General features: G+C 39.8%; 1 protein-coding gene across 20 annotated transcripts in view; it reads right to left on the bottom strand.

Moving 5' to 3' along the window:
• Positions 1 to 13,745, bottom strand: part of LOC116058078 (peripheral-type benzodiazepine receptor-associated protein 1) — a 71,812-nt gene that overhangs the window by 34,003 nt on the left and 24,064 nt on the right. For 19 of the 20 annotated variants that reach the window (XM_036008743.1, XM_036008730.1, XM_036008736.1 and 16 more), the window contains 4 exons: positions 10,613 to 10,720; positions 10,156 to 10,284; positions 7,860 to 8,036; positions 6,469 to 6,669 (listed from right to left, as the gene is read on the bottom strand). In XM_036008743.1, coding sequence (XP_035864636.1) covers positions 6,469 to 6,669; positions 7,860 to 8,036; positions 10,156 to 10,284; positions 10,613 to 10,720 — 615 coding nt within the window. Of the gene's footprint in view, positions 1 to 6,468; positions 6,670 to 7,859; positions 8,037 to 10,155; positions 10,285 to 10,612; positions 10,721 to 11,280; positions 11,380 to 13,745 lie in introns of those variants that run through there. The other variant, XM_036008747.1, reaches the window with a different exon arrangement.

Raw genomic sequence — 13,745 nt, 5'->3', positions numbered from 1 at the left:
GACGAAAGGCCAGCAGGAGGCACTAATTCCATTGGCCCCTGTACAAAAACAGTGCACAGGAATGAGGGCTTTAAATAAGTGCTCAGCTGATTTTTCTGTTCCCGATTCCTTTTGGTGGTCATTAAAAGGTCCACTCACATCCATCACAAGAGCAGACAGGTGCCAGGTAATCCTAGCATCTTGGTGAAATGCCCACCTTTGTATTTGGTCAGTCATGGTTAAACCAGTCTGTCTTGTGATTGTTAATTAGCTCACTCATACTCATTGAGTGGGGCTGGCTTAAGTGTGTGGAGTTTGCTGCTATAATCTGGCAGCCATGTGCCAGAGTGGGAGTGACATATAAGTGGTAGCCATGATAAAATCCCAATGCAAATTTGAACAAACCCCATCCTTTTGAATAATTATTCCACTACTTTTGCAGCTCCTCTCAGTTTCTTAACTACTTCTTCGCAGAAAGTAAACCTGATTCGGCTTAAATACTTCTACCACCGGTGAAGTTAAGGAGAATCTAAACTTTCCATACCATTGAAGGTGTGATTAAACATGCCTACTTAGCAAAAACAGTCCTTGTGTTTACCTTTCTTTCAAAAAGATGAAATATTCTCATACACAGCGACAACATATTATTAGTATGACATACTTTGCTATGAGTCTACAGAAAAGAACAATCCTTTTTGTGATTCTAACATGGTTTTGACGGATGAGCACAGAGGGGGAATGTTACATAATGCCTTATTTATACAATGTTGTGAGGAATAAAGGGGCTGTCACAGACAGCATTAGACCAAGTCTTAGGCTTTTAGGAATCATTTCAAAGGTTTATGTGCCAAATTATTAACCTGACAAAACTTAGTGTGACCTTGCATGCCTTTAGAGATTTTACTTGGACATAGGGCAGTGTTTAATTCTCTATTCTCATATGGACAATTATCAGAAACAATCAACTGAATCGAATGTCAGTGTTCCACCTAATTTAAATAGCATACTTTTCAAGCAAAAATAGTAATGCAATTTCACATTTTTGCAAGTCCCATACAAAGCAGCAAAACTATAATATATTTAGCAACAAAATCTAGACTTAAAAGTTCATGGCACACTGTGTTACTGCTAAATTAGGAATGTTTTTTATTCCGTGTTATTGCATAGTCTAAAATACATGAGCTGAAAGATCATGTGTTGAAAGAGAACAAAAATAAGTTAATTATGGGGGCATTCCTGTACCCACTTTATAGTGGCTAAATTCACCTCATGTTTGTGTAGTAATATAGTCCCTTTCCATGAGTAGTACTTAAACAGGTATGCAGATTGTTTTAATAGGAGTTTTGGGTTGATTTTGTTCTATGAATTCCCAATAAATATCAAATAATTCTTATCCATTTTGAGCAGCGGTGATTATTTATTTAAGATGATAAATATCTAAATTTATCCTGCAAAAAAGGACAAAAATCATCTTTCTTTTTCACTGACTTGAACCAGTGAAGGAAGGAATCCACAGCAGTTTCAAACGTACCACCAGACGCCTGTTACCTTTACCTACTTTTATCTTTATCTTTATTTTATTTCAGTGTGTGAAAGGGTGTATCATGTCAGAGTAGTTGTTCAGAATGAGTCCCTAGAGAACCACTCAGCCCATAGATATTGAACAGATAAATCATCCAGTGTGTTCGCAAGAATTTTGTGCTTGAATTTGCCTAAACTAGTCAAAAACAGTCAATCAGTGTTTTAAAGTAAAATGCTATTTATAATAAATTATAAAAAAAATAGTTGCATTAATATAAAGCTGAATAACATCTGAACAACGATAATAAAACATACCCTCCTTTAAGGGAACATGGTTTAAGGATTGTATATACATAGCAGTCATTTCTCAAAAGGTTTTGGTTTAGTTTGATGCCTTATACAATAAATGTATAGCTGCTTCCTGACCTCAAACAGCCTCATCAACCCATCCAAAAATGTTACATTGCAGTTAAACTGAACATTGACTTGTTGATTTCTTGTGTTGCTCGTTCATTAAATATGAATTCTCAACCAAGCAGTCGATGTCACGTGTTGAGTAAATGATCAAATTCAAAAGGTGCTATGGTTCAGCTTGAAATCTAATGCATCAGTCCCAGCTTTCAAAAGCTATTTATTAAAATCCATTGAATTCAAAGTGTGATGAATACCACGCAGATATTTGTGAAATTATCATACCAGAATGTTTTACTCATTTTACACACAACAACAAGTAATATTAATGCCTTTTGTTGCAGCGCAGGGCATTTAAACACACTGCACAAAAATACACACTGTTGCTGAAGCCACTGGAGTCAAGTAAAATAATCAATGAGAACAATCTGGTAGGACGAAAGCTGGTTGCAGCTCGGAGTCAAAATGTGCTGGGTCCATACTTATGACAATGCAATTAGTGACTTACTGACACCGAAAATAATATATCATCAATTACAGCTAACATTAATATTCTACATATTAAAAGGTCCTATGACATGCTGCTTTTGGATGCTTTTATATAGGCCTTAGTGGTCCCCTAATACTGTATCTGAAGTCTCTTTTATATAAGCCTTAGTGGTCCCCTAATACTGTATCTGAAGTCTCTTTTATATAGACCTTAGTGGTCCCCTAATACTGTATCTGAAGTCTCTTTTATATAGGCCTTAGTGGTCCCCTAATACTGTATCTGAAGTCTCTTTTATATAGACCTTAGTGGTCCCCTAATACTGTATCTGAAGTCTCTTTTATATAGACCTTAGTGGTCCCCTAATACTGTATCTGAAGTCTCTTTTATATAGACCTTAGTGGTCCCCTAATACTGTATCTGAAGTCGCTTTTATATAGGCCTTAGTGGTCCCCTAATACTGTATCTGAAGACTCTTTTATATAGACCTTAGTGGTCCCCTAATACTGTATCTGAAGTCTCTTTTATATAGGCCTTAGTGGTCCCCTAATACTGTATCTGAAAGTCGCTTTTATATAGACCTTAGTGGTCCCCTAATACTGTATCTGAAGACTCTTTTATATAGGCCTTAGTGGTCCCCTAATACTGTATCTGAAGTCTCTTTTATATAGGCCTTAGTGGTCCCCTAATACTGTATCTGAAGTCTCTTTTATATAGACCTTAGTGGTCCCCTAATACTGTATCTGAAGTCTCTTTTATATAGACCTTAGTGGTCCCCTAATACTGTATCTGAAGTCTCTTTTATATAGGCCTTAGTGGTCCCCTAATACTGTATCTGAAGTCTCTTTTATATAGACCTTAGTGGTCCCCTAATACTGTATCTGAAGTCTCTTTTATATAGACCTTAGTGGTCCCCTAATACTGTATCTGAAGTCTCTTTTATATAGGCCTTAGTGGTCCCCTAATACTGTATCTGAAGTCTCTTTCCCGAAATTCAGCCTTGGTGCAGAATTACAGCCACTAGAGCCAGTCCCACAATGAGCTTTCCTTAGGATGTGTCATTTCTGTGTCTGTAGCTTTAAATGCTATTGAGGAGGAGGGGGGGGGCAAGGTGGAGGGTGGGGTGTGGCCTTGACCAGCTTGGCATGGGCAAAGCAGAGAGGGGAGGTAACCTTGCTCCTTATGACCTCATAAGGAGGAGATTCCAGATCGGCCCATCTGAGCTTTCATTTTCTCAAAGGCAGAGCAGGATACACAGAACTTGGTTTACATCTATCACCATTTCTAGCCACTGGGGGACCATAGGCAGGCTGGGGGAAGTCTGTAGTAAACTTGTAGTTTTTTAAATAAAATGAATAAATCTATGTATTATTTGGAGTGCATACGAGCTTTAACATTTAACGTGTGTATACCTGTTTGCTATGCATTCCATCACTGAGCTCTAAGTCAGGCTTTCATACAGTATACATGTATAATTATTCAAAGACATTTGATGTTTTGCTCACTTCCTACATTCCCTTGCTGTTTTATTTCAGTGTAGACTTTCAGTTGTACCTGATGGAGGCATCTTACTTCGGTATGTCTATTGGCTTGATTGGGTAATGACAGACTGGACAATACGTTCTAATGTATTGCTCTGTCTTTTAAACTTTGAAAATACAGAAATCAGAAACTCCTTCTCCTGTTGAATGGTTGATTTCATGATTTTGGCAGTTATTTTTAGAATTTGCCAAAACGTGATTGTTGGCTTTTCAGTCGCAGTAAAAAAAATAATAATTTATGTGTCCTTTAAAGCTGAATGGGACTGAGGAGGTGTGACAAAACTGATCTAAAGAAATTAACAGTGCATGCACAAAAACATAATAATTCTAAAACAAATAAAGTAAATACTCAAATCCTGCTGCACATGTAAAAACAGTAATAAAATCATTATCAAGACATAGCCTGTTGAAGGATGCAGCCATGTATATAGTCTAGAGGCCACAGCAGGTGCCTCTGCATGTGTTTCTGTAGCTGAGGTCCTAGCTTAGAGGCTCACCTCTACTTGCACACTGCTTCACACAGTGAGGTGCCGTTGTGTACACTTGACACTGATGTGGTCCACGTATACTAAAGGATCAAGTACACCTTGGGTCTATGCGTACTAAAGCAGGGTCAGATCCCATTCAGCAGGCCCTGAATGCCATAAGCACATTGGTGTAATCCCTGCAGACTACTGAAACTGGTAACTGGATCACTTCTTTTAAAAGCAACTTAATGGATTGGCCTGGCCGTTGATTTTCTTTTTAATACGGAGCATATCAATGTCCACCAATCAAACGCTCTACCACCCTGTCACTAAGTCGGCCTGTCGAAATTCTACAACTAGAAGCTCCAAAATAAGACTGTTATAAAACCGTGTTTCTGACAGGCTGCCCTTGACTAGGCCTCATGCATGTCCCGTCTTTCTAATTTGTAAGAAAGTGGCAGTCCATCACAGACATGTGTGGGATTTAGCACAGGATTTACTGAAATGATATTAAAAAACAACAGCTATGAGACCTAAAAGAAAAATCCCCCGAGCTGCGAGTCACATTGTTATACTAACATGAGGCATGTAACATACTAATAATCTTTCAGAATAAGCGGGTGATTTTAATATCTAACACAAATGCAACACTCGCTGCCTTGAGCCAGTTCTCTCACACCCCTGATTCGTCATGACACCGATTAGTTTTCAGTGTTAAGTCTCAACTTTGAGTCCTGCACGGCTTCAGGCTCACATCCAAGCAGACACATATGAGGTTAGCCAGGGAGAACTACAGTGGAGCAATGCAACCGACACACAGGGACAACAAAACTCAAAAGATGACCTACCCCTTTCGTGTGATCTGTGGCAACGTCAAGGCTTCCCTTGGCCTGCTAGTTATCCAGAGCAGGGCAAGATAGAAAAGTCTTTAGTGCGGCTGGGAGTCTTACCTACCACCCAAAACCCTCTCACCGCTGCCACAGCAACAGAGAGCGGATTACTGGACTGTACCATTCTGTTGTTAGAGGGGATTAGAGTTCACACAACATGGCCCCTTTCTGGGTGTGCGCGTGCCACTGGGAGTGCGTGTGTTCGTCCCACAAACGAGAGATTACCACAATCGGCATTCTCATTTGAGCTTCACAGGCAGAGAATTTACTCTACTTCACAGGCAGTGGAGAATTTTTCCAAAAATAACTAAGATGTTTGCTTTTAAGTGGTGTAAACTGATATTAATACACAGACATTGTATCTCTGAAAAGGACACCGTTTAAACATTTTCCCCTATTACAGGGGTGTGGATAACTGCATTTCAAAAATAATGCCCTTTCTGCATTGTGTAACCTATTCATCTATTCATTATATATAGTATGTGCATTTTTTAACTGTTTGGCCAGTGACTTATATATCTGCGCATCACTTCACCGGTAAATGACTGTTTCTGTGATCTAGAAAATCTGTATTAAATGAAGAGAGAGAGAGAGAGAGATCACACAGAGCGTGTGACTTTGGTATCTTTGATCAGGCCCAAGTTCAAGACAGGGAATCATCTCATTATGGCTTGTGGCAGATTAGTAACTGCGCTAACGACAAGCCATTATATAACACTGCACAACAGCATCCGTGCCAACATAAACATACACCAGGTTTTAGAAAAACTCAGTGGGCTGAATTTTGCATTACCAAACAAGGTATACTGGCATCCAAACTGTACTGCAGTACCAACACCATCAATACCCCTCAGTATAAAAACATGACCTGGTCTGTGTACGTTTGCAATCACATACTTAACCTCAATTAAGCTGAGCAGCATCACCATACCAGTTATTGCACCTTTACACTGACTTAGATACAGTAGATGCATCATTTTGCATTTTGTTTCCCACTCCACAGCAACTATTATATACTTTGCTTAGCCGCTGCTTTTTCGGTATCATGTACAGTTGATTTGATATCATCAGATTTAGTGTGCATAGACAAGGTTCTCTTTTTAAAATCGTTTAAGACCAACAGGGGTCAGCGTAGAGTTGTGCTGTGCTCTGATATGAGGGGATGACTTTACCTTCTCTTCCCCCTCCTCCTCCTCCTTCTTCTCCTCTTCCTCAATTTTGCCACACTTCTCCGGGCCACCGGGGTCGGGACTGTGGTTGTGCTGCTGTCTGGATGATGTGACTGACAGCTGCCTTTGGAGCCGCAGCACCTCCCTCTGAGACTCCCTGAGAAGCCTCTCAAATTCCACTCTGCCAGATGGAACAGGGGAGCCCTACACAGACACAGACACACGCATCAAAGACCGCCATAACACAGTAACATCATCAAGTCAGCATATTATTGTAGGGCTGTGCAATTAATCGGTGATCAAGATTTCCGCTCCTAACGATCACAAAAAACTGTGTAATCAAGAAAAACAATTCTTTTGCACATTACGTTTTGCAAGTAAACTCCTATTTTGTCTTGTGTTCTGAGTGGGAAAAAAAAACAAATGTTCAAACGTGAAAAGTATTAAGGGAAATTGGTTCAGTTGGTGAAAAGGTGTTTTCACTGTTGATTTATTTAACTGTTTCACTGTTTTTTAAGTTCAAGAAATGCAACATCTTTCCAAAAGTCAATGAGTAATCATGTTAAATAATCCCGATTTCAATACTGACCAAAATAATTGTGATTATGATTTTTTTCCATAAATCGAGCAGCCCTAAATTATTGGTAATCTAACTTTAGATGTTGACATTTTCAAACTGCATGCCAAGTAATAATGGATTCAAAGACTGCTAATGTAGAGCCGGACTATTTTTCTTGCAATTTATAACTGGATTAAACAAACACTCTAAAATTGTGTTTGATAAATCCCAACAGTGGTAAATATAATATTTAGAGAGGACACTGCTGGGTTAGATTCTGGGTCATGGACATAAAATAAATATCAGTCATTTCATTTGATACATTATATCTAAACGTTCCCATTCAAGTTGAGAACACCACCTCACCCTCCCGCCTTGTCACCCTTATCACATAGTGAGAAATGTGCTGAGTTTCAACATGGGATCCAGCACAGCCACTCTCACACTAGATCAATAGACAGCTTACCTAAGACCCTTCATTATTAAACCCAACAGATGTTCACATTCAGCAGAGTTAGCTCTTAAGTCACTGGACCAGTAATTAAAAACAGGCACTTAGAAAGGCAGCCTATTCCTGCACTGTCATCTAGTTATCAGCAGTGACCAGGCAGTGACGCAGCCTTTGTAATACGGGTTTAAGGGGGGAGTTAGGATGAGTAGTACCCATGTTGTCCAGCAGATGGCGAGCTTGTGGCAGGGATGATGAGTAGGGTTTCAATGGAACACTGAGGCAAACACTTGGAAGATCAATAAAGATCAGAAATAAGTCCAAATCGGTGACCACAGTTCAAACTAGTTTCTGAGGAGTTAGGGTTAGTCTGTGGTTTATAAATACCTTGGTGGTGCCCAGGCGGGCCTCCAGCTCTCTGCACTCTTGCTGTAAGGCAGCAATCTCTTTGTCCTTAGACAGCAGTGCATCGGCATGCTGGGCAAGATCACGAGCTCGCTGACGGGCAAACGCCCTCTTGTACTGTTCCACTGACCCGGGCCTCATCAGTGACGGGGAATTCACCTTTACAAGTGCAAGAAGGAAATATGTATTAATAACCAGAAAGGTTTTCATAGAGGAAGATGGTTTTAAACTTTAAAATGACTTGGATTCATCAGAATATATTTTTTTTACTTTTACATGAACCAAGCTCTTTTAACAGTATAAAGTCTTATGGTGGTATGCAGGAATGACTGCTGTAGATGTCCGGTATTGGCAGGTGGTGCGGTACTGTCCTGCTGAGGACAGTGGTTATAGTCAAAGATCAGTAATAAACAGCTTGAAAATCATACAATATCAGACAGGAGCAGCAATATAAACCAGGGTTTTCCCTGCCAATATAAGGCTCAGCACCCAAGCCGTTTTTTTCAGTGTTTTGTGAGAAACGTATGGCTCTCTTTGGCTACAAGCAACACCAAATAGAGAAGTAAACCAACACCGTTTCTATAAAAAAAAAAACATAATTAGGCCTAGATTAGGTCCAAAAACAGGAGTTTATAAATGTGGCCGAGCTCTTACAGGTCTTTAACCTTTTTGTTGGTGTAGATTTATCAGAGCTACATTGCTCTGCCCTTCAGTGAGCAGCAGGAGGTGAGGTGGGGGAGGGGGAAGGTCCCCCCCTCAGTCTGGTGAACAGGTGCACTGAGAATACACAGCAGCCAGTGACCGTAGCAGCCTGGACAGAGATAGGGGAGGTCCTTTAATTGTTTGCTAGTCTACTGTATTCTTCACTACTGGTCTTCTGATGAGACTTGTGCTGGAGCGCTTTCCCACTCAGGACCCCTGACTCTGTTACTTCAAAAGCCTGCTTCAAATGCTGCTTCAGACTTCAAAGAGAAATACTGTGCATCATGCAAGCATTTATTACAGTATGTGACTTCATTATGGTGTTGGTCATCTTTCAAGAGACTTTACATTTATCAGCCTAATGAACACCAAGATACTTTTTACGTGCTGATGTCTCCATCAAAAGCAATCTGCATCTGAATTCTGTTAATAAAAAGGTGCCCACAAACACTGCATAAGCATTTATACATACTATATTAAAAGAAGTCAGGGACTACGGCCATACATTTAGCAAGCTATGTCGTAAAACAAGACAACTACAGTAAATGATAACGTCCATCAAATCAGGTTTTAAGAAATGTTTCATGAGGAATGTAAATGTTTTTTTTATCTTTATGCGATTTATGTTGCATATATTTTGAAGAGGTATTACATCTCAATTAGTCTGGACCAATGAAAGTACATTTACAGGACCTGATGTCAGGCTTTGCCCCTCACCTTCCGCTCTCTGTGTGTTGCCGTTCTCAAAATCCCTTCGCCACGGGAAACAACAACAAACATCGAGCTATCAAGCTACACGCTGAAAATGGCAAGTTTTGAAGAAAATTTGGATCGTGCAACAAGACAGGCCTGCTGGGTTCTTTCGGAGAATGATTGTAAAGATTTACAAAGAATATGTTTACAGCATTTACTATCTAAGTGGGACGTTTTGGGACCGATTGGTGGGATTACTGTGGAAGAAGTACACACGGAGATACACTGGTAAGAGCAAATGATGTTAAACCATGTATCTAGCTAATTTAAATAGGTCACATTACTGTATTGTGTGAATAGCTAACTTCATGTAATATTGTATGAGGCGTTTTCTTTTGCGGGGTGCAAATGTTCCACCAAAACAAGTTCCTTCCCGAGAATATTTTGCAGAGCCACTGTCTCTGCGTCCGGAGCTTTGCGATTGTGATTGTGATTGGTTTAAAGAAATGCAAACAACCCAGAGCGTTTTTTTTCCTCACCCAGAATGTATGTCTGGTGTAGCCAGGCCTTACTCCACAGCGCTGTGGGGATAGGTCTGGCAATGCTAGACTACATATCAAGAGACTTCCTACTAAAATCTGCAGCCATTCTAGTTATACATTGATTAAATTATTCAATAGGGTGCTGGTATTTTTCAACAAGGCTCCCATTCATCACATGCTGAACTATTCTATTCAACTAATTACCAAACATTATGGTGATGTGGTGATTTGGGTGGTGGTGCTTGATAATGAGTCACTCCCCAGCATTTGAGTCACAGTGAGGAAAAACGCAGTTCGCTGTGCAACGGTTAGTAGTTAGGTATTTTATTCGTGCTGTATACCACTCTGAGGTTGGCCTCCTGCAGTTTTCGAGCCCTCTCTTCCAGCCTCTTAGCAAGAACAGACAACTCTGTGTTCTTTCTCCTCAACCGCCTGACCTTCTCCTCAGTCTCTGGGGCGCTGCTCTTCCGCTAAACACATGGGAAACAAATTTCATCATCAGACGCCTGCAGCAAAAATGCTAACACAAACAAGAAAGTCACAAAAACAATTATTCAGGACAGCTTATTAATGGTTTGAAGAGGGATTCAGTGGCAGATGTCCTAGTTTTATATCATCTGCTTGTGCTATTCTTCTTTAAATTCAGAAGACACATGGGCAAACTTACAAGATAATTTTCTATTTATAAAATGAATAACAGCAAGTAACAGCACCTAACTGAAACAATGTTGTTCATCGTTTCTGTGCACCTGCCCTACTTTCTAGGAAGACTACAAACTCTGTTATTTTTAGTCTTACCAGTAGGCCATTCTCCTCCCTCAGTGTGGTACAAGTCTTTTCCAGCTCGTCGAGGGCTCGCAAGAGTTCAGAGTTCTGACGCACCAGGAACCCATAGTCAGTACCATTCTGAAAAACAAGCACAACACAGATATATGCAGAGTTTACTTTTTCTTTTTTTAAAGAGCTTTATTAAGTTTTTACAAATTACAATTTATACATTTAAACATACAGTAGACTACATGACATAAATATAAACCATACAAGAATTACAAAAATATAACTAATAAAACAAAATGTGCAAACCAAGCTTAAGTGTAAAGTGCATAGAGCCTCTCATAAAGTGCATAGAGATATTTATAAAGTGCATGGAGTCTTTTTTTTTTATAAAGTGCATATAGAGTCTTTTTATAAAGTGCTGTTCACAGGTTCAAAATGTCCCAAGGAAGGAGCTGTTTTCTATCCATAGTTTTTCTTCGCCTGATCTCAGCGAGCACTTGTTTACACACATCTTCACTGTTTATGACAGTCTGTTGTATAATCATACAGCGTCTTGTTTTCCACAACTTCATGCATACAATACACATGCAGAGTTTACCAACTACTGGCATTTTTTTTTTTGGTTTTAGAAAACACCATGAAACACAAGAGTATCCGTTTCTTTTAGAGTGAAAGAGGGAGTGAGTTACATTTGTCTAGAATTGCTTAAATCGTGTTCCATCTCTGAGTTACAGAAAAGCCTCCCTCAGCCAATGTTTACATAGTGCAAGCTAATGGTGGCTGACAGATGACACCCCATTGAAAAGGCTTTTCATTAGACCAACTCAATCAGCCTACCACTGGCACTGAACACCTATTACACCACACACTAACTCAGCATAAGATGAAGCAGAGCTCTGCTCTCATATTGAGCTATGGAGGGACAGAGCAAGAGAGAAGACAAGAAGAAAAAAAACAATAAAGGAAAAGCAATAACATACAGTATTCTGACACTTTCAATTTTTACTCATTTTGTTATTTGATATATTTAAATTTAATCCACTTAAACATGCTCTTCCTTGCAGATTCTCTCAAGCGCTTTCAAATTGGACAGGAATACCAGTTAACTGTGATCTTCAGGTCTCCTGAAATAAGCATTTGTCTCAGGCTTCAGGTCTTAGAGTGATAGACTGTGATCACAGTTGTTTGGTGAGAAAGGTATCAAACTATTTCCCAGAAATACCGTCCAAACCCAGTGTGTATTTAGTGACTGAAGCCACTTCAGATGTACTGAAATAAATACACATTATAAGATTTTATAGCAGTTTTATATAGTGTAATAGTCCTGGGTTTGACACAAATTAGCGTGTTTTGTTGTGAGCTATTAGTGAAGGGACAGCTCAGTAGATGTGGCAGAGTGTCAATGTGGTGATCAAGACTGGAAGTGGTAGAAACCTCAGATTGGTCTTTCATCTGAATGGAAAGGATGGCACCCTGCCTTTTGTGACAGGGACGCTCTAAATGAGCCCTGAGGCTCAGAGGGAAGGGTTGAGAGTAGACCTGGCACACATGAATGTACAGAAATGGCTGCAGTGGGAGCAGATGGACAGACAGGGTGAACACATAAGCTGGAGGTAAGGGGAGGGTTTGTCCTCAGAGTGGAACGCATTCAAAAAAAGAAGAAGGTAATACTGTCTCATGTTACCTGTGGTCAGCTAGTCTGCATGTACCCACAGCTACTGGGTATCCACAGATAGATGAAGGAAAGTGTTTCTCCAAGTGCCTAGACTGTGGGAGACCACACATCTCAGCACAACAAAAGCACACAGATGGCTCCACATGTGAAACACCGGTAAACCTGTCTCCATAATACTCTGGGGATCTCTGCCACAATGACATGTGTCTAACACACAAAAGACTAATGTTACAATAAACATCCTGATGACATGGTGCTGTATAAAAATCATGTGAAATCTTGTGGGATTATGTTGTCATGGTAACTGCAGATGATGGGGGAACTGGTGGCTCCCTGGAGGGGTTTTAATGCTACTGTACCTGTTATTTAAGACTAATGACCAGCTGTTTACTAAACCAGCAGCTGAGACTCCAATTCATCTTCCAGTACTATTGTGATGGTACCATTGGACATCCTGTCTGAATATCTAGTTAGTGGGTTACAATCTAGTGCCAGAAAGACCATATGTTTTCAGGGTGAGACCATACAGACACAATATTTTGACTGAAATCATTAACACATGATCTGTTGAGAAGCCTTGCGTTTGTTTGCCTCCGCCAACCAATAAAGTCCCAGTTTACATCCATTTCTTTCCGGACTCATATAATATATGTAGTGAAGACTTTGAAGAAATTTAATAAAAAAGGTATAAAGTGTATTTTTTGGCAATACATGGATGCTTTAGACACATCTTCAACTCGACAGCACAGTACATTTATACAATCCCCACAGTTTTAAGATTAGTGCCACTAATTCAGTACCCGACCAAATGTCTCCCCTTCTGTTCCTGAGTTAAGGCGTTGACTAATGGCCAGAAAAGTGTTTTTGCAGAACATTAAGATGTCACAGTTACGTTGACCTTTGACCTTTTGGATATCAAATGTCATCATTTTATCCTATTAGACATTCATGGAAAATGTTGGCATAATTAGCGTAGGAATTCTTGATCATTTTGTGATGTCACATTATTGACCTTGAGCTTTGGCCTCCAAAATCTAATTAGTTCATCCTTGTTTCCAAGTGCACGTTTATTCCAAATTTCAAAAAATTCCCTCCAGGGGGGTCCTGAGATATGGCGTTCACAAGAATGGAAATGGACAGACCGACGGACAACCCAAAAACAAAATGCCTCCGGCCACAGCTGTCGCCGGCACAGAGGCATAAAAAGAATACTTAAAACTGTAGAAGTAGTAGCATGGGATATAGCATGCATAACTATAAAAGGAAAATCACTCGGCCATGGCCACACCCACGGCCGTTTCCCAAAATAAGAGCATGTTTTAAGTACATTTCCAATACTGTCTAAATTAGTTGTGAAAAGCTTGCAGTCAAGGCAAAGATGTGATCACTATTTGACACTGTAGGCAAAAAAAGATGCTTCACGGACGACATTTATAATCAATAACGGCGGTGACTCAGCAACTATATTCTCTTAAACTT

The sequence above is a fragment of the Sander lucioperca genome, chromosome 13 (assembly GCF_008315115.2).
Source record: "Sander lucioperca isolate FBNREF2018 chromosome 13, SLUC_FBN_1.2, whole genome shotgun sequence".
NCBI classification, from domain to species: domain Eukaryota; kingdom Metazoa; phylum Chordata; class Actinopteri; order Perciformes; family Percidae; genus Sander; species Sander lucioperca.
Note: the sequence above shows the minus strand (reverse complement) of the source record. Positions and strands in the feature narration are given on the sequence as shown.